Genomic DNA, 23,541 nt, shown 5'->3' with positions numbered 1-23,541 from the left:
TTGGTGCTGCCGATTTCAAAGTGGCTGGGTGGAGTCAGGATTTTTTTTATCTGCCAGCTCTGTAAATCCTGCACCAGAGGTAGGATAGGTCTTGGAGAAGTCTCTTGGGTGTAAAGTCTCCATGACAATCGAGAAAATAGCTGGAGAGATTTATTTCTGTATGTTCAATTTAGCTGCTCCTCGGATGAGAACATCTCGGTAGGTTAAGATATCATCTACTGTATAAGCTTGTGGAGAAGCTGATGGAAAAGTCAGTGTACATGATGCATCTGGAACATACAAAGCTGTACTTTGACATTTGATGAATTCTTCGGTTATGTCTGTCTGGATTTCCTGGAGGAGGTGGTAAAAGTTCTGTTGGCCTTGGAACCAATGTGAGAGAGGGACCTCGTGGTGTTACAGGCCCCAGAGGTGTTAAATAAAAGGATCAGTCTGTTTTGAGAGTGGAGGCAGATTTAGAAGCTGAAGAGGAACCTGTAAAGTACCTTCTGCAGGTATGATTATCCCTGGCCTCTCAGGAATAACTGACTCTTCCACAAGACCAACTCCATTATTTGAAGGCAAGGAATGGACTGATATAGATAAATGTCTCAACATCAAATGTCTTGATGACAGACTTTCTTGGAGCTGAGATATAGGGTCGTCATAAAGTTGAAGATTGTGCTTTTCAGGGCTTCAGTGACAAATAATGGTGTTTGCATGTCACTGGTGTCAAGTGTTTCAATGTCTGTCTGACTAATGGCGTAGTGAAGACTTGCTTGGCAGTGGCACTGAGATAGATTGTGCCTGTCTTGCTGCAGATGTAGTTGGTCTGCGGTAATGGTACTGATAATAGTACTGGAGGGATTAGAGTTGCAGTTAAGTCTTTTGAGGCGAGCATGGCTGTGCTAATGGTTTTGACTTGATTGATGCTCCTGTAAACAAAAGGAATGCTTAGAATGATAATGGGGGATGCCTTTTATGTTTCTTGTTCATAGCTCGCCCTCTGTAGGGGTTCCTTTCATGGGAGGAAGCTGGTGCCATGGAAAGAACCCTTTCTGTTTCTGTGTGTTGTTTTCTTCGGCAGCTCTAAATTCCCCCAGCTTTCCTCTCAGGTGAATTATTCCCTGTCTTTGATGACTCGTCAATTTCTGAAAAAAGGACATGTTTTGACAGAATATGGTTGAAGAAGACAAAACACACAGGGAATGTTGTCCAAAAGCTGCCTTCTTGCTAAAGGAGGGGCACTTAACAAAAAGTGAAGTCATATCTGGAAAGAAAATACTCCAGATAATTAAATTCAGGAAAGACGTTAAAGAGAGGTCAAATGAATTGTGAACAAATATATTTCTGAAGTAAAAACCTCAGACAAAACATGGGTTTGCAACCCTTAAGTGTTATGAGATCCAGTCAGCACAAGCCGGATACCAGACTTGCCTGAGAGGCAGAGTGGCATTAGATTCTAGAACTTTCCACAACTCTTAAATATATTCTTTTAACTTATAAGTTACTAGTGTGCCACTTAAATAAACATCTATCTGTAGTTTGGAGCTGTGTGATCAGACAGGTGTGCTTTGTAGCAGTGTGAGACAGTCGCAGTGGTAACTTGCCCCAGTGCGAAAGCGCCACCACTTTTGTTATGATGCTGGCTGTGAAGACCTGCACTTTCTCCCACAATTTCTCTTACAGTTCTGACAAATTATCAGACAAGCGCAGCAAGCTCTCTTTATTTTGTTTTAAAAATGGCAGACACTTATGAAGAGTGGTTATATTGTATTTAAATACATACAGGCTGTCATTCGCTAACAGCTGGACAAACCAAGATAGATACTGAAAAAAACACATAAAAACATGTTTTTCTGTAAGCTTTTCTGCGACCTTCCACCTCCTTGCATCTACTGTGGACCCTTACCTTTTTAGAGCACTTCACAGGTGTCCTTAGACAGCACTTCTTATGGCAAGCATATTTGCACACTGAAAAAGGAAAAAAAAACTGTCTTAATTGCAGATTCAGCCAGTGACAATCCTCTACCCATGTGCCACTTACTAAAAATGCTGAGCCCTGATTAGCACCCTTGCCCTATACTGCTAGAGTACCTATCATGGCAGGTATACTCACATTTACACACAGCAGCCCTGTCCATGATCCAGATGAGAGAGGAGCAGAACTCACAGTAGGTTGGGATGCTGTACTGTGTAGCTTTAAAGACGTGTCCCATGTGTTCTTCAAGCTAAAAGAATATTGATGAGAAGGGGTAAGAAAATGTTGAAAGGCAGGTGACAGGAAGGGGTATGATATGAGGGTATACGTTCACAATATACAACTTGCCACACTAATCTGGATTCAGGACCAACTGGAAAGTGAGCAACTGGAAGGAAACCAGATCAAGTCAAAACTTTGTTCTTGAATCACAGATTCCATACTGTAGTCCAAGTATACAGTTAAAACTTCACAATAGTGATTCCAAAATATCATGTCCAGAATATTGAGCAATACAACATAATTAAAGTACATATATTTAGGTAAGCACAGATTTACTATTCTAAACTCCACATCTAAATAGGAGTGGAGTTAAGAATGTAAATAAAACTACACTTACTTATACTCAAGATTTTGTGGTTCTGTATATTCAGGATACAGAATTTTGGTTGAACGATATTTAAAACTTGATACTGTAGATCACTAACCTCCTTGACACATAATGGGAGGAGTTACTAAATGTAATCAGGGAGGAACAAGTTACTTATTTTCAGGAAATCATCTTTCTGATAGAGACTTTATCTAGCCGTAGAATCCTCACATTTTGAATACTCCCTAGGTGTCACACTTGATCGGGAACACTTTCAGCAGTATCTCTGCACACCTGTTGGTGGTACCATGCAGCTCCGCACTGGTGCCTTCCCGCTCTGCTCTGGAAATGACGTGGAGAGCATATACAGGCGCCATTCCCATACTCTGACATCAGTTGCTTCTGAGACTGCCCCACCACTGATACAGAGCCGCAAAAGCAAATTGGTGTGACCAGTGTGCAGATTCCCAGACTTGGTATCTTTTTAATGGACAGTCTAATCACAGAACAGCAGAATGGGAAGATCGCCGAGAAATCTGTGACTAGATAGTCTCTCTACCAGACCGAGTGTTACAGAAAATAAGTATACTTTTCAAATGATAGACTTCTAGCTGGATATCCCTCACCGTCTTAATAGATACCCAAAGCATTAACTAACTGGTGATGGGCTGTGAATTGACTCACACCAGTAAGTCATGTAGAACAAAGAGAGTAAAATCCCTTTTTGGTGGACGCGATTGTTCAGACAGTAGTGCTTCGTGAACGTATGAAGGCAAGCACAAGCAGCTGCCTAGCAAATGTGTAAGACAGACTCCGTGTGCTAATGCATTGTAAGCAGCTTTGGCCCAGGTAGAATGAGCATGCAGTTTTTCTGGAGGAAGCTTTTTAGCCAATGCATGGGTGATCATAATACAGAGCATGATCCAGTGGGAGATGATTCTCTTCTGCACAGCCTTGTGTTTTTTTTGCTCCAGTGAACCCCATAAAGAGCGGATGGTTTACCCAGTGGTTTTTGGTATGATCAATGTAGAAGCCCAGTGCACATTTTGGTCCGCAATAGAGTTTCTCATCCTCCAATGAAGGATGAGGAAGTACCCAGGATGCCGGCAGGGTGATAGTTTGATTGAAGTTGAACAGTGTCACAACTTTCAGCAGAAAGGATGCCCTAGTCCACAGAACCACTTTGTCTGGAAAGAAGGTGGTGTGCAGAGGGCTGACAGAGCTTGAAACTCACTCCATTCTGTACCAATGTTATGGCGACAAGGAACACAGTTTTGAGGCTGCGGAGCCATGAAGGACGACAGTGAAGTGGCTCAAATGGAGTGTACATTAGAAAGATCAGGACTAAGTTGAGGTCCCACTATGGCATGACGAAGGCAGAGGGAGGAAATATGTTGTAAACCTTTCAAATATTCCATAACAGGAGACTTGAATAAAAAGGGCTGATCCGGCAATAGCAAAAAATACAGCAAGAGCCAAAAGGTACCCTTTAGTGGTGTCCAGGGCAAGTCATTACCGGGCTAGGGACAAAACAAACAAGAGAAAGTCAGATAACCTGGCCTCCACAGGGACAGTCTACTGAATAAAGCACAAAGCCACACATTTTTCCCAATGATAGGAGTATACAGTTTTTGACGAGGGACACCTGGCTGCCAACATAACATTAACCACCTCCGTAGGTAGGTTGAAGGTGTTCAGCAGTCGCTGCTCAATCTCTGTGCATGAAGGTGCAAAGGCCAGGTACAGAACCCTACCCTGCTTTTCCAACAGTAGATCGGAAGACAAATGCTCAAGCCCAGGAGTTCTCTTTACCATGCTCTCTGTGTCAAATCCGAAGGAAAACAGCATTTATAAAGAAAGCCGAACAATGGGAGGCCTTTTTAACGAAGGCCTTATAATGAAAATGCCTTCACAACAGAAGGCTTTTACAATGAAATTGTTTACAAGGAGCATGCCTTTATAACTTGACCATTAGGCTAGAAGTGAATATGTTCTGCTCCGCATCCAAATGTAACTATTACATTCATACCAAACATTTTGCTAGTCTAACACTGTGAAGTCATTACATGGAGAGACCATAGCAATGACAATCTCTCGCTCTCTTCCATCCCGTTATGGGATGGAAGAGAGAGAGTGACAGAACCGCAGAGGGAGTCTGAAGGCCCCTGCGGTCTGAGCCGGCTACCCACGTCCTATGGGTGCTGGCATTGCTCCCACAAGCAGGGAGCTGCTTGTAGGAACAATGTTTTTATCTGTTTCCCTGTACACAAATATGAAACAGGTGCTCTGCACAGAATTACAATAAAGCCCTGGGGAGGTGGCGGCCCCCGCACTAAACTGCAATCAAGCCCTGGGTAGGTGGCGGTCTCTAGGGCGCGGGTCCACAGGATCCACCCTATATTAGTTAACGATTTTGCCACGGGGAGGTGGTGGTTTAGGGTTTATACTTAACTTTTAATTACTTACATTTCCGTGGGAAAAGGCTTTGGTTGTAAAGACAAAATCGTTGTCATAAATTTAGTTGTAATAGCCTTTCATTGGAAAGGCATTTTCAATATAACACTTGCATTATAAAAACCATTTGTTGTAATGGCATTCGGGATTCCGTCATACATCCTAATCCGGGACCACTATGTTGACTTGGGCCTGTTCGTTCCTAAAGACCTTCAGTTCTCAGGGCCAGAGTGCTAACAGTGGGCAGGCATACAGGTGTCCCGAGACCCATTAGAGGCAGAACACATATCAGAGCAAGAGATGCCTTGGAAACAAAAGTGCTGACATTGCAATTTCTCAGCAGTGGTGAACAGATCGAGCCAAGTTTCTCTCCAATCGAAGAAGAGACCCTGCTCACCCTCTGTGGGTGTAAATGCCATTCGTGATCGGCTAGGCATCAATGGCCTGAGCTTGTGAGCATTGGCATGCAATGATGCTGTCAGGTGGTTCACCACCAGGAAAATTCCTTGACGGTCCAGCCAATTCCAGATTTGCAAGCTGGCATAAGGGCCATGACCTCACCCTGCCCTGTTTTGTTGCAGTACCACATGGAGGTGGTGCTGTCCCTGAGCACCTGTACCAGCCTACCTTTGATGGATGGAAGGAAGGCTTTCAATACCAAATAGATAGCCCTGAGCTTCATAAGCTTGATATGGAGCTGGGACACCACCGAAGACCAGATGCCTCTAATATCCACCACTCCAAGATGGCCACCCATAATCAGAAATGATGCATCTGTCACCACTGTCTCTGGGTAGGGAAGAAAGAGGGGTCTGCCACTGACTCAATTGGGGTCTAGCAACTGCCAGGGTAAGCCTTTTTCAGTTTCCTCTGAAATCTGAAAGCGGTCTATGAGGTCCCCTTAATATTGGGCCAGCTAAAAAGTAAGATCCCACTGCAGAGCCCCTATATGCCACCAAGTGTGCATGACCAGCAGGATGCCAGAGGCTATCAGTCCCAGCAATCTTAAGAGTTGACCTCTGTGAAATCCAAAGCCGAGGCTGAAATTATCACAGCCTGAATGTCCTGTACTGTTTTTCCCAGGAGAAAGGCATGAACCAAGTTAGGTGTGAATTTTGCATGTTGATAGTAAATTCCAAAGACGACAGGAGGTTTGGCGTCATCTGGTGGCGGTAAACATCTGCCTGGGGCAAGCACGCCTTTAACAGCCAGTCATCGAGGTAGGAGAATAGTGGCACCCCTGATCTCCAGAAGCGTGCTGCCACCACCATCATCACTCGTGAACACCCGAGTGGCACTGGTGAGGTCAGAAAAAAGATCAGCAAACTGAAAATACTTCTGTCCCCCACAAACTGCAGGTAACACCAGTATGCCAGCAGGGCAGGTATATGGAAATAGGTGTCTTGCAGGCCCAACACTACAATCCAGTCAAAGCATTTTGTATTTTTCCTTCAAGAGGAAGGTGCTGAGAGGGTGAAGGACTAAAATAGGCCAGAGCCCTTCAGTAGTTTCTGGGCAGAAGGAAGTAGATGCAATATCAACCATATCCCATTTCTGGCACAGGCACCTCTTGATAGCCACTTTGGCCTAAAGGGCTTACACTTCCTGCTGCAAAACAGAAAAATGGTTCTGTCAGTCATTGGGGAGACGTTGAAAGGTGTGGCAGTGCAGAAAAAAAAGAGGAGGGCCCACCTATCTGATGCTATGGCCCACCAATTTTGCCCACTGGATGGCTGTGCTCCAATAAGGTCACGATACAGTTGTTTTGCAGGTGGGGCTCTGGGGTGGGTGGATGAGGGGGGGTTGGGAGGTGGTAAAGGATAGGGCAGCCAGTTGATCTTGGTCACAGGGTTGGTGGGCACCAAAGCTGCAAAACTGCTGGGCTTCATGCTTCGGGTTGTATTGGCTGGCGGTACAGGGTACCTCAGCCGAATCTACGAAAGGAGCGGTAAGACTGTGATGGCTGGTGAAGAGGGGTAGATAAGAACTTCAGTTAATATGTTAGCCTCTACCTCCATAGGAATGAGCTGGAGGTTGATGAATTTGGTCGCCCTACGCATTGCTGTGGTGTAGGTAGCGGACTCCTCTGTGGATGGACAAAATAATTGAGGTAAAGGTCTCTAAGAGACAAGAGGAAGTTCTGGATCCCTGTCAGGAGAAAGGAAAGGAACTGATAAGGGCAATCCAGAGTGGCACATACATAGGCTCTGCAAATCATTAATGGGGCAGAACAGCGTCCTTGTGGAGCTGCATGGTGCTACCTATCGGCACACAAAGGTAGTGCTGAAAAGTTTCCGAATCCATTCTGGTGCCTGAGGAATATTCAGAGATTCAGGAATCAGTGGCTAGAAGTCTCTATTAGAAAGCTATATTATAATAAAATGCCCCCACATGACTGATAGAATAACAGTCACAGCAGCAAATGCCCATTGGCAAAAAGGAAATATTAGACACCATAGATCCCCACAATGGGAATGAATCATCATTCAAGGAACACCTTAAATGTGTTTTGGATTTCCAACCAATTTACTTTCAAATCTCAACAAATCAGTTTTTCAAAATACATTTACATCAAATAGACACATTCTATTTTGTATTAATACATTTATAGAAATTCTTATATTTTTCTATAGAAAAAGAACTAAATTTCTCCTTCAAAAATCAGATTTCATGCATTGTCCCAAGTACATATTCAGATTCAGTCACACCTCCCAGGTTTTGCTATCAAATGCCCATAATGACCTCCATAATGCCAATGATGCCTACATAATGCTCACTGTTTTGTGAGGGCCTAAACTGTGCCACTGCTGCCCATCGTACTGCTAAGAGCCCCCACAACATGTTAGCTGGGGGGCTCCTGGAGAATATTCCAAACATGGCCACAATTAGGCCAACCATACTCATAAGATGGCAAAATAGCTGCCATTATACCGTGATCAGTCCAAGGACACTCAATGTGTCAAGAGCTACTAATATTATACTGGTGTCAAAATCATGTCAGAAATAAACATAATTTTGCCAGACATTAACTCCTTATATTCTCGCACCAAATCCATTTATTCTTCCCTTAAATTAGGAACAATTTTCAAGGTTTCCAGGAACAGACAATGTCTTTCCAGGAGGGACACAACGCCAGACACATACTTAAAAGCACACCTATGTGTACACATGCACAGAGAAACATTCAAACCTGTACATATACATACATGCATACTTCAATCTTAACATCTGAAACAAACAAGACCATTTCCTGTCTCCACTCTATCCTATCCAGCCTGCGCTCTTCCTTGCTACTGGATTGCTAACATATGCTCCTAACACACTTTCCCTGTCTCTCTGGCTGTCCCACATTTCAGCAACTCCACTCTGGCTATTGCTGGCACTTCTTTTCTGGCCTAGATTTCACACGCATTTTATGACTGACAGAGAGGGGCTTGGACAGTGACTATTCTCCAAGTGACTTTGGTTAGTGGAAAGTGGAGACAGAGGTCAGGTTGAAGTGTCAGAGTGTGTTTATGTGTAATCATGTCGCACTGACATTGATTTGGCTGAAGGTCACCCCAAGGATAAAAAGATGTGTAGTGCTAGTATCTTCAATATAGCTAAATCCTCTGCATCACATACTGTACTGGGCTCCACTTCAGTGAGCTACTTCCAGGGTATTGGTGAATTACCAGTAGCTTCCAAGCATCCCATTGGATGCCCCCGGCATATACAATGTGAAGTAGATCCTTTCTTAGCTCTTGCAACAATCTAATAATCCTGAGCATAGCTAAAGCAAATGTTAATGTTTCTACTTCAATATTACATAACTTACAACTGAAATTTGAATGTTATTTACTCAACAACAGAGATAACTCTAACATTGTAAGCTGTCTTAAAAACCTCATGAAAATGTGCCTTTTTCGTATCAGTAACATGCCAATCAAATACTACTGTGTCTTCAGCTTAGTATGTCTGTTTGCCACTGTGGAAAATATCCTTAATGTGCTAAACTGGTTAACCCTATAGTGAAAACATAACATTCACTTAGATGAATTTAAGTGAGTCTTTAGTACAGCCTTTGAGGGGAGAGGAGCAGTCCCTATGAATTCAAGCTAAATGTGACACTTAAAAGGGTCAATGGAGCGAGGACCCCCCCTTTATTTTTTTAGTTCTTTAATAGCTTTAGTCTGACCCAGTATAGTGAACATGCTCTATCCACCTTCACATCAGAGTTCAAGCCTAAAAGGGGTTAATTTAGGGTCTTTCTAAGGCCATTCTCTTCACTAAGTTTAGCCTCCCTTCAGTAGAGAGAAGCCCTAGCTCTCAAATTAGCAGTAAAGGCCCGAGCAGACACTGGAGTAAACAGTAAATATGGATTAAAAAGGTTAGGTGCTAGCACACTGCCTTGCTTTAGGATGTTTTTAACTTTAATCTGATCAGTGTTTATATTCACCTACACAGACTGTGACTCACCTGCTAGTGTGGAAAGAGTGAACCTACTGTAATAGGCCTGCATCTATACCTAATTTAATAATGGTCCAGTTTACAACCACTGGCATTCTCAGTCTCTACGGCCAAAAGTGGTAGAGCAGAGCCTATCGCCTGGGAGTCTGGCATTTATATTTCTCAATATGTAAACAACTAAGAATAAAATCTCCGACTTGTAACGTGCTGACCCTAAAGCCTGACAATTACACTTGGCACATCAGACCCTAAATATGGTTGACAGAAAGTGCAGTAATTACAATCACCCTTAATCAAAATCATTACAGTCTTCTACTTATCCTTAACAGATTGTAACTCTTCTAAACGATCATGGATTAGGAGGAATCTCTTACAGCAACTATTTGGAAGACATAGATGTCACGAATTGACACTGACTGAATCCTATTTATTTGCAACTCCCTGGAACATATCTTTACTTATAAGTCTCCCAATCGAGTAGAGCCAAGTATGATGTAGAGTGACCTTTAGCACAAAATTAAGCCAAATGTTTGAAATGTGTTAATTAACGCTGATGAGGCTTCCAATGTCTCTTGTACGTACAAAACGGCACATTCATGTAGCTCCCTCCATAAAATCGGGTGAGACTGGACATTCCTTAAATTAGTCACTTTCTAGAAACACACTGCCTAATAAATTGGGCTAGTCACTGCAGTATACGCTACCATGTCTATAATGATTAGTAGCCTTACTTGTACTAAAGAAGAAGGCAACCAACTTCAAACATTTCATTAAATTGATTTTTTGAGGTTCCTTTAGAAGGAACCAATAGAAATCTGCAGGTTTTAGTTCATGTATGGAGTAAGGGGAATTCACTATTTGCCTAATATTTTGTACTACAGCATATTCAGACTTACAATATCAGATTCTTTTTTCCTTCTCTTTTTCCTTTCCGTTTTTGGTAACTGTGAGGGAGAGAAAAGAAGGTTAAAGACATAATGCATAGTTACTAAACAAACATTAGTTAAGCAGGGGAGCAAGGCTGTCTTTCATTATGTCATTAGAAGGGCTCTCAATATACATTCATTAACTGAAAATTGCCACCAGCAATACAGGCAGTCTCCAAATGATCATTAGTGCCGTTCCACAAGAATATGTGGGCAAATGACTTTTGTCAAAATATGGCACAGTTTCAGGAACGAAAATGAGTACCTGTTCAAGTCCCAAAGTGCTGTTGAAGGATAATGACATAGTAAGTCCTGAGCTGAGGCAATAAATAGACTAAGTGATACAAAGCCTGTGATACAAAAGGCCCTGCTTCAAATGGAGACTTTCATACCGTGAAATTACCAGCAACACTAAGTCATCAGCAAACAGGTGAGATTCCAAGAAGAATTAATAACCTTCCAAATAGAGAACTATTTTTTATGTGTTTATAGCTGTTTTATGGAGGACTGTTCAAACATGTAAAATGTCTTCTTGAGAGTAGCTCTTACTAATGAGGAATCATTAAAAGTGAGCTTGTCTTCTCTGTTCTCAGAAAGGTATTTTATGTCCAAAGCATTAAGTCAGTGGACTCTGCCGTAGGGTTATAGAAGTATCCAGGGATTTGTTCACATGACAACGCTGAAGTGGGTTTACCCGGCAGGACGTGGTTTCTTGCATGGTTTTATCACTAGTGAATTGGAGGATGTATGACCTTCAAGAAAGGGAAGTGCAGTATTATTTTGGAATTTGTTTTGAAAGGTGTCGCTTCCACCAAAATGGCTGGCAGAGAGATCATTCCACCATACATTAACTGGCACTGGAGGTATTAGAGTAACACTACATGCATCATCACCTTTCCAGATGTGTTTTCCAGGGGTTTATATTCTGTCATAAACTCATCCAAAAAGACTTTAAAGGTGTTGACCCAGACTCGAACAGGTGATTCGTTCCAGTCCCTCTGCTCTAACCTCATGGTCTTCTCCAAGATTTGCTCAAACAGAGCATTGAGATCCTTATAGCGAATGCTCTTTGAATCATCCATCTGTAGGTAAAAAAAAGATAAGTTTACTTATGGAAATATGGAACTAGGTTTGCATTTTCTGTCAAAACATACATCGGACATGCCCAAATGTCTTCAGTTTAACGTACTTATGAACCAGGACAGTTATACAATAAACCAAATGGATAAGCATTTTGTAAGGTCACAAAGACCTGACAGATGTCTGAAACGTTTACTGGTGTGACGTGTGAAGCTGTCACCGTCTGAAAGGGTAAAGTTATTGTCATATAAAAGCTATATTAAGTCTCTAAAAAGATGTCTGTTTGGGAACATTACTGCTATGAACGATGTTGTTGCGGCCTTGAAGTAGAATATTAAAGTTCTAATAGGGGGTTGTTTGCATAGATTGGGAGGCTGAGATATACAGGGAGTGCAGAATTATTAGGCAAATGAGTATTTTGACCACATCATCCTCTTTATGCATGTTGTCTTACTCCAAGCTGTATAGGCTCGAAAGCCTACTACCAATTAAGCATATTAGGTGATGTGCATCTCTGTAATGAGAAGGGGTGTGGTCTAATGACATCAACACCCTATATCAGGTGTGCATAATTATTAGGCAACTTCCTTTCCTTTGGCAAAATGGGTCAAAAGAAGGACTTGACAGGCTCAGAAAAGTAAAAAATAGTGAGATATCTTGCAGAGGGATGCAGCACTCTTAAAATTGCAAAGCTTCTGAAGCGTGATCATCGAACAATCAAGCGTTTCATTCAAAATAGTCAACAGGGTCGCAAGAAGCGTGTGGAAAAACCAAGGCGCAAAATAACTGCCCATGAACTGAGAAAAGTCAAGCGTGCAGCTGCCACGATGCCACTTGCCACCAGTTTGGCCATATTTCAGAGCTGCAACATCACTGGAGTGCCCAAAGGCACAAGGTGTGCAATACTCAGAGACATGGCCAAGGTAAGAAAGGCTGAAAGACGACCACCACTGAACAAGACACACAAGCTGAAACGTCAAGACTGGGCCAAGAAATATCTCAAGACTGATTTTTCTAAGGTTTTATGGACTGATGAAATGAGAGTGAGTCTTGATGGGCCAGATGGATGGGCCCGTGGCTGGATTGGTAAAGGGCAGAGAGCTCCAGTCCGACTCAGACGCCAGCAAGGTGGAGGTGGAGTACTGGTTTGGGCTGGTATCATCAAAGATGAGCTTGTGGGGCCTTTTCGGGTTGAGGATGGAGTCAAGCTCAACTCCCAGTCCTACTGCCAGTTCCTGGAAGACACCTTCTTCAAGCAGTGGTACAGGAAGAAGTCTGCATCCTTCAAGAAAAACATGATTTTCATGCAGGACAATGCTCCATCACACGCGTCCAAGTACTCCACAGCGTGGCTGGCAAGAAAGGGTATAAAAGAAGGAAATCTAATGACATGGCCTCCTTGTTCACCTGATCTGAACCCCATTGAGAACCTGTGGTCCATCATCAAATGTGAGATTTACAAGGAGGGAAAACAGTACACCTCTCTGAACAGTGTCTGGGAGGCTGTGGTTGCTGCTGCACGCAATGTTGATGGTGAACAGATCAAAACACTGACAGAATCCATGGATGGCAGGCTTTTGAGTGTCCTTGCAAAGAAAGGTGGCTATATTGGTCACTGATTTGTTTTTGTTTTGTTTTTGAATGTCAGAAATGTATATTTGTGAATGTTGAGATGTTATATTGGTTTCACTGGTAATGATAAATAATTGAAATGGGTATATATTTTTTTTTGTTAAGTTGCCTAATAATTATGCACAGTGATAGTCACCTGCACACACAGATATCCCCCTAACATAGCTAAAACTAAAAACAAACTAAAAACTACTTCCAAAAATATTCAGTTTTGATATTAATGAGTTTTTTGGGTTCATTGAGAACATGGTTGTTGTTCAATAATAAAATGAATCCTCAAAAATACAACTTGCCTAATAATTCTGCACTCCCTGTAATGTTAGGTCACAAGTGGGAAATATTGCTTCCCATATTTAGTACGCACAGTCTAAGTAAATGGGGTCATGTTAGAATCATGTCAGTAGGTTCCCAAGCACTGTTGAAATTGTCCTTATCTTCCTTCCTATAGCTCAAGGGGGGGTTTCGTCTCTTTACCCTTCCCATCCCCCGTTTTTTTAATTGGAAAGGAGAAACATTAATCTTGCCAGAATGAGAAGCTTATTAAATAAAAAACAAATATAAGAAGAAAAAAGCAACAACTGACACCTTCATTAGGGAAACAACAATTTATTCGTAAATTTTGTGACAACTGTCACTTCTTCACATAGGCTGTTGTGCAATAGCAAGCTGTCATAGTCTGATGAATCATGTTATTGCCCTATGATACAATAAAGACTATATTGGGCAGTGAAGAAGTTACTTACTTTCAGTAATGGCCTTATGTGGTACAGACTATGACCCTCATTAAGAAGATGGCGGCAGAAATTACCGCCACCGGCATGCATGGCTGTCTGGACCGCCATATTATAAACAAGGGAAGACCACCACAGGCGGACCTCCATCAGGCTTCTGCCGACAGGCAACCCCACCATGGCGGATTTCTCTATTCGACAGGGCAGCGCTCCAAGCAGCGCCGCCCTCCGGAGAGAGAACCCTTGTTCCTCCAGCCTTTCCCTGGTGGTTTCACCAGCCAGGGAAAGGCTGGCGGAGGGGTGCTCCGGGGCCCCCTTGGGAGCCCCTGCACTTGGCATGGGCAGTGCAGGGGTGCCCGTGCACAGCCCCGTCACACAGGTCACTGCCCGATTTATGGGCAGTGATATGCGCGACGGGTGGTGCTGCACCCGCCACACCGTGGCATTGACGACAGCTCCATGTGGAGCCGTCAGCAATGTCCTGGCCCGGCATTCAGCTGGGCCGGCTGGTGGTGGTGGTGGTGGTGGTGGCGGCAGGGTCCTTAACAGGCTGGCGTTCTGTGTTCAGACCGCCAGCATGAACACGGCGGGGATTTCCGCCATGTTCATAATGAGGGCCTAAATCTAGCTGCAGATTCCTTACCTTTGCATTCTCCCAGCCGTCAGACTGGATCTGGAAGATTTTTCGTGAGCAATACCATGCACACCAGTAGGTGGTGCTGTTTAGCTTTGTGTCCGTCACTGGTGTTGACCGCACCAGTACCAATATAGGCGCCACCCAGGTGCGACGTCGTCAGTTTATTTTCACAACTTTCCACGCCAGTAGGTGGTGGCGTTTAGCTTTGTGTCCGTCACTGGTGTTGTCCGCACCAGTACCAATATAGGCGCCACCCAGGTGCGACGTCGTCAGTTTATTTTCACAACTTTCCACGCCAGAAGCGCAGAGCCATGGAGAAGAATACCACGGGTGTGCCAAACTACGGCCCTGAAAGCATTGTCCCTGCTCCCAGAAATCTGTTTGCAGAGCGAGGAGGATGGGTGGGTCAGTGAGGAATATGCAGCTAGATATAGTATCTACCAGATAAGACCCCTAGCTGTGGATACCCTACATTTAAATAGAAACCCAAGCAATACCATCCCTGGAGGTGGGTCTGCGAAACGATTTCAAATGAGAAAGTCCTGCAGGATAGAACTGGCAAAGTGCCCATCCCTACGGACCTCACTGTCCAGGCAGTAATGTTTAGTAGAAGTGTGCAGAGAGGCCCATGTTGCTGCCTGACAGATGTCACGGACCAGAACTCCATATGCTAATGTAGTGGTCACAGCTTTAGCTCTGGTGGAGTGAGCTCGAAAGCCTTTAGAAGGTTGCTTTTTGCCAGTGCATACCATATCTTCATGCAGAATACGACACAACAAGAGTTGGTTCGCTTCTGCACGGCCAGACCTTGCTTCGCACCCACATACCACACGAAGAGTTGATCATCCGCAAGAAACTCCTAGCAAGATCAAGATAGAACTCCAATGCTCTTTTTGGGTCTAGGGAGTGGAGTGTCTCCTCTTCCTTAGGATGTGGGGGTGCATTAAAAAGTAGGCAGGGTGATTGACTGGCCTACATGAAAGGGTGTGACCACTTTTGGCAGAAAAGAGACCCTTGTGCAAAGCACCAGTTTGTAAGGATACAGAGAGGTAAGGGGGCTTAGATGACGAGACCTAGAGCTCATTCACTAGACAGGCAGATGTAAATTGTTTTCAATGTAAAAAGCCTGAGGGTCCAATTCTGAAAAGGTTCGAAAGGAGCACACATCAAAAAGGTTAGAACCAAATTAAGGTTCTACTAGGGCATAATGAATACGGAAGGAGGGAAGAGATGGGTAAGACCTTTGAGGAACCTATGTACTACCAAATTAAGGTTCTACTAGGGCATAATGAATACGGAAGGAGGGAAAAAATGAGTAAGACCTTTGAGAACCTATGTACTATAGAGAAATTAAGCAAAGAGGGTTGATCGGGCAACCACAAAAAGGCATAAATGGCAGATAAATAGCCCCTAAGAATGCCCAAACCAGAGCCCTGCTGGGCAAGGGAAAGAATGAAAAGTAAAGCCTCAGAAAAAGGGGTAGAAAGGGAATAAACAGACTTTTTCTGTGCACCATTCCACAAATTTCTTCCAACAGCAGGCGTATACCGTTTTGGTGGAAGGATGCCTGGCTGTCAAGATGATGGTACAGACTTTGGTCTTCAGGACTTATAGACTTCAGTCAAAAGCTCTCAACTGCCGCCACTCAATCTCCATGCAAGAGGGCGGAGAGTGGATAGATTCAGCTCAAAAACCCTCCCTTGCTACTGCAACAGAATATCTTGCTGAAGGAGCAATCTGATCGGAGGATCGATGGCCATGCTCAGAAGCTCAAGATAATAGACTCTTGGTGTCCAGTCGAGAGCTACAAGGGGCTCGGTTGTTCCTGTTCTTCCTGAGAACGCTGGTCAGGAGTGATATGGGTGGAAAGATGTACAGGTGACCTGAGTTTCACTTGAGACAAAAGTGTCCCCAGATGAGAGCTGCCATGGAAACTCCAGCTCGTAAAACTTCTAATACTGCACGTTCTCGGCGAGGTGAACAGATCTAATCGAGGCTCTCCCCACTGCTGAAAGAAACCTTGCGCCACCTCCTGGTGGAGATTCCATTTGTGATCCGCTAGGCATCTTCAGCTGAGTTCAATTGCTCTGGCATGCAGAAAGCCCACTAGGTGTTGAACCATTAGGGATATGTCCTGCTGTTCCAGCCATGTCAAAGAGTCCACAACCCCACCCTGTTTGTTGCACTACCACATGGCTGTGAACACCTGCGCTAGCCTTCCCTCTATGGAGGGTAGAAAGACTTTCAATGCCAGTCTGATCAGTCAGAGCTCCAGCTGGTTTATTTGGAGTCTGGATTCCGATGGAGACCAAAGCCCCCCCTGACCTCCACCACTCTCAGGTGGCAGTCCCATCCCACGAGTGACGCATATGTCACTACTGTCAGATCTGGTTGGGGATTCCCTTCATGCCACGCCCACTGAAACTTAAGATCCAACTGCAGAGTCTGCATATGCCATCTGGCAAGTGTCACCAGCAGGGTGCAGGAGGCCATGAGTCCCAACAGGCTCAGAGTCAGTCTAACCAGAATACAAGATAGAGGATGAAACATCGCTATAATAGCCTGAATATCCTGGACTCGCCACTCGGGAGGATATGCCCAAAACTGCACAGAGCCCAGAACAACTCAGATGAAAGGGAGCATCTGAGGGGGAGTCATATGTGACTTCGGCACGTTCATAGTGAACCCTAGCGAATGCAGGAGGTTCGCTTTAGTCAGGTGGGAGACAACACCTTGAGGCAAGCTCGTTGTCGAGAAAGGGGAGGACTGGGACCCCTGATGTCTGCAGATGAGCTTCAACCACCGCCATCACCTTGATGAACACCTGAGGGGTGATGGCAAGGCCAAAGGGAAGCACAGTGAAATTAAAGTGCTCATGACCTACTGTAAGCTGCAGGTAACGTCTGTGGGCAGGCAGGACCGGGATCTGGAAATAAGCGCCCTGAAAGTCCAATGCTATTATCTAGTTTCCTGGGTCCAGGGCAGACAAGATCCGAGCCAACATTAGCATTTTGAATTTCTCCTTCTTGATGAAGGGATTGAGGGCTAGTAGATCTCACATAGGGCGAAAACATTCATCCCTTTCGGGAACCCGAAAGTAGCGGGAATAACAACCATAGCCTACTTCTGGTACCGGAACCCTCTCTGAGGCTCCCTTGGCCAAGAGAGCTGCGACTTCCTTGCGGAGAAGGGGCAGGTGATCTTCCGTCTTCTGGTCCTGAAATGGTGGTATGGAGGGAGGGGTAATCTCGAAGGAGAGGGAGTAGCCTCTTCGGACAATCTTCAAAACTCATGTTTGATACTGTGGACCACCAGTGGGGCAGGTGATGGCGAATCCTGAATCCAACTGGGTGCCCATGGTGGAAAGGGACAGACTAGGAGGATTTAGAGGATGCTGCAGTTGGGGTGAGGGCAGACTGACCAGACTGCTGGCCACCTGACCCACAAGGTTGGTGAGCACTGTGTCCTCGTCCACCCAGAGGCTGGGAAGCATGCTTGGCACGGTGGCTGGGTGGGAATTGGCACAGCTGGAAGTCCCTTCCGTTGCCAGGAAAGGCAGATTGGGAAGGACGGGGGGTCACTGCAAGGCCTAAGGACCTAGCCATAGCCTGAGAGTTCTTAAAGCACTCAAGCTCCGAATCTGCCTCATCTCCGAAGAGACAGGTGCCATCGAAGGGCATGTCTATAAGGGAAGCCTGGGCATCCCAGAAAAGCCAGACATCCTCAGCCAGAAGCAGTGCCCCAGGGCTACTTTTGCTGAAACTATTCTGCCTAGTGAGTCGGTCGTGTCAAGTCAGCAATGAATTGTGAACTTTGCCGGATCTCTCTCATTGGCAACAGTCTGATAGAGTACCACCTGGGCTTTCTCTAGAACCTGTGGCAGCACTTGCGCAACCATGTCCCACAGACTGTGGCGGAAGTAAACATATTTCTCAAATGAGTGCAGTCTCTTGGATTCCCTATCTGGGGGAGCAGTAGGGAAAGCACTAAGGGAAGTTAAGGCCTGGACCACCAAACTCTCAGGGGTAGGGAGTTGCGTGATGAATAGTAGGTCCCCAGGTGCGGAGCAATAGTGGCAATCGTTCTTTTCACAAGAGCCCTATGCTGGGTTTGGACCAGGTATCCAAAAGGACATCTGTGTGGACATCAATGAATGGGAGTAGGGGTTCGGATGTGGAAACTCCTGGGTGCAGCATCTATCAAGAAATTAGTCTTGACTGCCACAGAGTCCAGCGGAAGGTCTAGGACGTCAGCTGCTCTCCTCACCATCATTGCATAGGAAGCGTCCTCTTCTGTAGCCACAGTTGGGGGAGAAAGCATACCAGTATCTGAAGGTGTCCAGTCAACTGATTTCACCCAAATCTTAGCACCAGTCCAATTCTTCCTCATAGAGCTGCTATTCTAAATGTCTTTCCATCCCTTACCGTCTTCTCCGTTGCCTAGCCCAAATGGAAAAGGACTCAGGCTCCGATCTAGGAGGCAAGGCTTCTGCTGGTGTTGGAGTCAGGCGATGCCCATCCAGCTCCATGTTGGAGTCGGGAATTACAATGAGGATGGCGCTGCCGGGAGCGTCGGCGAAGGCTGAGATCTTACGACTAGGGCTGGTCTGGATCTAGGAAGCCACTGGTGCGGAACCCGATGGGGCACTGTCTGATCTTGTGGGGCCAGAAGGCGCGCTGACGGGGTTCTACTACCCCATAATGAGGCACATTGCCTCATAGAACTCTCTTGTATGGGAAGGGATTGCTGGAGCTCCCAGAAAATCGGGGCGGTGCGGAGCTGGCAAGGGTTCTGAGGAATGAGGCATAGAATGGCGACGTTCCTTCATCGCATCAGCTGATGGGTGAGGAGAAGCCAACGACTGCTTCGACTTTTTGCTCTTCTTCTTGTGCCTCAGCATACCCAATCGTCCGAGGACTTGGAATGGGATGAAGATATTATCGGTCTCAATGACTGGTCCCAGGAGCTTCCCCTTCACCCGTACCTCAAACTGCGCTGAGTCGCATGCTGGGCCACCATGAGCTTTAGGGACCGCTCCTACAAAGCCTTCGGGTGCATGGCCCGGCAACCTGAACACAACTTTGGGTCGTGGTTACGCTCCAACACACCAGACAGACGAGGTGCGGATCCGTCACCGATAGCAGGTGACAGGCTCCGCAGGGATTAAAACCCATCTTGCGTCACAGTATTCTTGACACACCAGGAGGTAAACCTCAAAAATAGTCAACAAAATGTTGTAAACAGCCAACCAAAAAATTACTGAGGCATTCATGAGTGCATGAATATTGTGGGAGGTATTTGTATAGCCTTTACAAGTTGCCCTCAAATATGAATGGATAAACTAAACTAAAATTCTCTGATTTACTTTTAGATAGAAAGTGTACACTGGGAGACATCTTATCTGTGCTTGTTGAAGTAATGCACCAGAGACAAGATAAAGACCAGAGACTGTTTGAAGAAGGATTGATGGGATACAGATCAATGGAAGTAATAATTTCAAGGCTACCAGGATTAGTCTCACTTGCAACATACTGATGAACAAGGTACTTGCCTCCGGTGTTGCCTTTTCTGGTAGAAACTCTACCCAGAGCTTGCTCACTTATGAATATTCCCCAGGCGTCGGACTGGATTTGGAAAACTGTGAAGAAGTACCCATGCACGCCAGAGGGTGGTGCTTGCAGATCAGTATTGATGTTGTCTACAATGGATGTGATGTGCACAAGATTATATAGGCGCCATCCAAGTGCGCTGATATCAGTTGATTTTGTGACTCTTCTGCACCCACACAACCAAAATTCAAATTAGGCGTGACCAGTGTGCCGATTACTAGATTGGGATCTTTTTTTGGTGTAAGAGTCCAGTTCAAGGAATAGGAAGGATGGGAGGGTCGGTGAGAAATCTGCAATTAGATAAAGTCTCTACCTGAAAAGGAGTTTCAGAAAGTAAGTAATTTGTTTCATCTGAGAGAAACTTCTAACTGCAGATTCCTCATCCCAGAATGATGGACTGACCAATGTGAAACAGCGTAACCAACTTTGGCAAGAAGGATGCCTGAGGCCCTAGAACCAGCTTGTTTGTGTAAAAGGTAATGTAATGACCGGCAATAGATAGAGCCTAAAGTTCACTAACCCTCCGGGCTGATGTTATGGCCACTGTCGAACCACTTTTAGAGGTCCACAAATGGATGTAGCATCACAAGATAGAGCTGTTATTGCTGTCATACTAAATTTCTCTTTCTCAACTGCTATTTTCCTCTTTCCAGCTCACTTTCCTTTTTCTTTTGTTTCTCCTCCCACACTGCAGTGGTGTTATTTTAGTAAGCGTTTATGGGCACGTTATTTTAGCATTAGGCCTGCAGCTCGTGCCTTTAGCTTAGTGACAATTAACTGTACTTTCCTGAGCAGAAGCTTCGTTCTGCTGTGATGTTTTATCTTCTTTTATCTCGTACACTTTAAGCCCAGAAAAGTTTTTCATTCTTTTTAGTCTGACATTCTCGATCTGTGCTCTGCTCGAAGCTGTAATCAATATTGTTGTCAGTACAAAGTGGAACACAACAATCTTTTCCACTTCATGAGAAACATATGTTAGGGTAGTTATTATAAAACATACCTCTGACCCTATACTTTAGAGGAAGAGTTTCAGCCAGAAAATTGTCACCACATGCATTTGTTTTGTTACAGCTGTTTTCTGAGACTTGACGTCTTTTCCACCTACTTGGGAAAGGACTCTCAGTAGACTAAACCCTCTTCCCTACTACCATATCCAGGTTTGGGGAATGGTATCTTCCTAGGGATCCTGAAGGGTGGATTAGGGCTAACACTGGTATGCTCTAGCAGTACTTTAGTGGCGTAGGTAAGAATTTCAACACTTATTATTATTTTGACACTATGGTGGGACCTTTCTTAACTTTTACTTTCTTTGACACCACATTGCTATTATTATGTTTTATAATCCTAATCATTACAGTACATGCCATTCTATTTAGAACGCATGATTCAATAAAATATTTTTAACCAATTCCTGCATCCGTTTGTCTTTGCATGTGTGGAACAAATGTAACTGAGAGAAAAGAAGGAGATCTGTTACACCACGATTTCCCCTGAGAAGTCAGGATGTTATCCGCACAGCTGCCACAAATCACCATCACTTTCAGGTGCTGGTGAGGTACTGCTAGCTGTTCGAAAGGGGAGGCTGACAGTTGTCACACGGTGTGGCATTGCATTCAGTTCCCCACAACCTGGTAGTGCTGCCACCCGAATCCAGCAGTCTCATTGGTACAGTGAGAGCCAATAAGACAACACTCTGTTTCTCCTCACTCTCTCTTGCAACTTCTTCTCCCAGGCCCATTTCTCCTGTCTTGCCCAACTCCGCTACTCTTGCTCCCTTTGAGCTGGCCTTAGATTCTCCCTCTATTACTCTGGCTTTTTTAACTTCCTCAGCCTTAGCCTTTTGAAGTACCAAATGCAAGCCAGGGTCTCTGACAGACTCAACCCACCCAACGGATTTACTTTTGGAATTGGCGGCAGTGGTACTCTAGAAATTCAAGGTTTTGTACACACCTGAGACATTCTAGAAACTAAAGGTGGTGAGTGTCTTGGTGAAAAACCTGAAAATGTATCAGGGGACACACTTGGCATGTGTCTGGGATTTATCTGTGTTAACCGGATCCTAGAGCCAGAATCCACAGCACTCTCTTCATAGGTTCCTACCATGGTTCCCTCCCCAGGGTCAATTACAGTCTCATCCTTTTCCCCAGTATCCCAAAACTGTCTCTAATGAAATTAGCAGGTACCTCTGTCTCACTACGGCTGAGAAATATAAACATGGTGTGGAGATCAATTCCCAACCTTGTGTTTTCCATTGTCTATGAATGTCACATTTGTGCGTATAAAAAAAACAAAAAAAAACTGGACTTATTGCAATACTGGTGCAAATTGGAAATGGCCAATGTCACCTCTTCATTCAGGCTCCTAAATGTTAAGCATCCCACCACTGCCACCAATTGGCACAACTCTCTTCAGAGGGCCAAGGGGCACGCAGGGACTATGGTGGTTGAGGCCTCTTACACATGATGTCTCATTAGGCCAACTACTCCTTATGCAATGAACTCTCAGTGGTAGCTGTGGACAAGCAACCAAAGGGCTCTCTTCGAGGAGAGACAGGGTCTAGATACAGGTTAGTGAATATGACTCATAACTTAAAGAGCACACAGCAATATCAATAAATTACTGTCCAGCCAAATACGTGTAGGTTTGTAACAAGTCTTCCCTGCTCCAGCTGCGAAGAAGTGTTCGGCATATCAGTGGGTGCTCCGATTGCGGGAACTTGCAATACTCTAGTCCTGCTCGGTCGAGTCTGCTTGTACACAGGATGAGCGCCTGCACATGGGCCTGCACAAGGCAGGAGCTCCATGAGATTATGCAAACACAGACCTGGCACCTGTGGGCGCCGTCAAAATCGATGTTGCCAGCTTTTCTGGCTCCGGATCGTCAGTGACCAGAATGGGGCTCACACCACTGGTGGCGCCAGGAGCATCTACATCAGGAGCGGTGCTGGAGAAGGCCGACTGTGTGAGGCCGGCGCCGTTCAGGAATCGGAACTACGAGTCCCCATCAAAGCAGATGCCGAAGCTGTTGGCATGGAACCTGATGGGACCTCTGTCGATCCCACAGGGCCTGAGGGTGATCTACTTTGGCACATGGCCTCATTAAACTCTAAGTTGAGTGGCGGTTGCTTTGGCTTCTGGAAAGGTAGTCTGCAATGGCATCAATTCAATGGAACCATGCCTGGAACGTCGATGTTCCTGAGTCGTCTCGTTGGCCGACAGGTGAGGTGAAGTTGAAGTCCGCTTAGACTTGGTCTACTTGTGCCTCTTCCCTGAGTGCCCGGAGGATCTCGAGTGGGATGAAGAGGCTCCTGGAGCGGTCTAGTGACCTTCTCCTCGACCGGAACTTGACCTACGAGGAGTCACGCCGAACAATGTCAACTGCTGGGCCACCATTAGCTTCAGGGAGCCATGGCCCGGCAGTCCGAGCACAACTTTGAATCGTAGCACTTGAGACACCATAGACATACCTGGTGTG

General features: G+C 45.1%; 1 protein-coding gene across 7 annotated transcripts in view; it reads right to left on the bottom strand.

The window, feature by feature from the left end:
• The window catches only part of MYO9A (myosin IXA), a 1,132,274-nt gene that overhangs the window by 168,971 nt on the left and 939,762 nt on the right, over positions 1-23,541 (bottom strand). For all 7 annotated transcript variants that reach the window (XM_069222286.1, XM_069222289.1, XM_069222284.1 and 4 more), the window contains 4 exons: positions 11,272-11,460; positions 10,349-10,396; positions 2,099-2,210; positions 1,892-1,953 (listed from right to left, as the gene is read on the bottom strand). In XM_069222286.1, the coding sequence (XP_069078387.1) occupies positions 1,892-1,953; positions 2,099-2,210; positions 10,349-10,396; positions 11,272-11,460 (411 nt within the window). The remainder of the gene's footprint in view (positions 1-1,891; positions 1,954-2,098; positions 2,211-10,348; positions 10,397-11,271; positions 11,461-23,541) is intronic.

This window comes from Pleurodeles waltl, chromosome 3_1 (assembly GCF_031143425.1).
Source record: "Pleurodeles waltl isolate 20211129_DDA chromosome 3_1, aPleWal1.hap1.20221129, whole genome shotgun sequence".
Taxonomy (NCBI): domain Eukaryota; kingdom Metazoa; phylum Chordata; class Amphibia; order Caudata; family Salamandridae; genus Pleurodeles; species Pleurodeles waltl.
The sequence above is the reverse complement of the archived record's forward strand: the minus strand, read 5'-3'. Positions and strand labels throughout refer to the sequence as shown.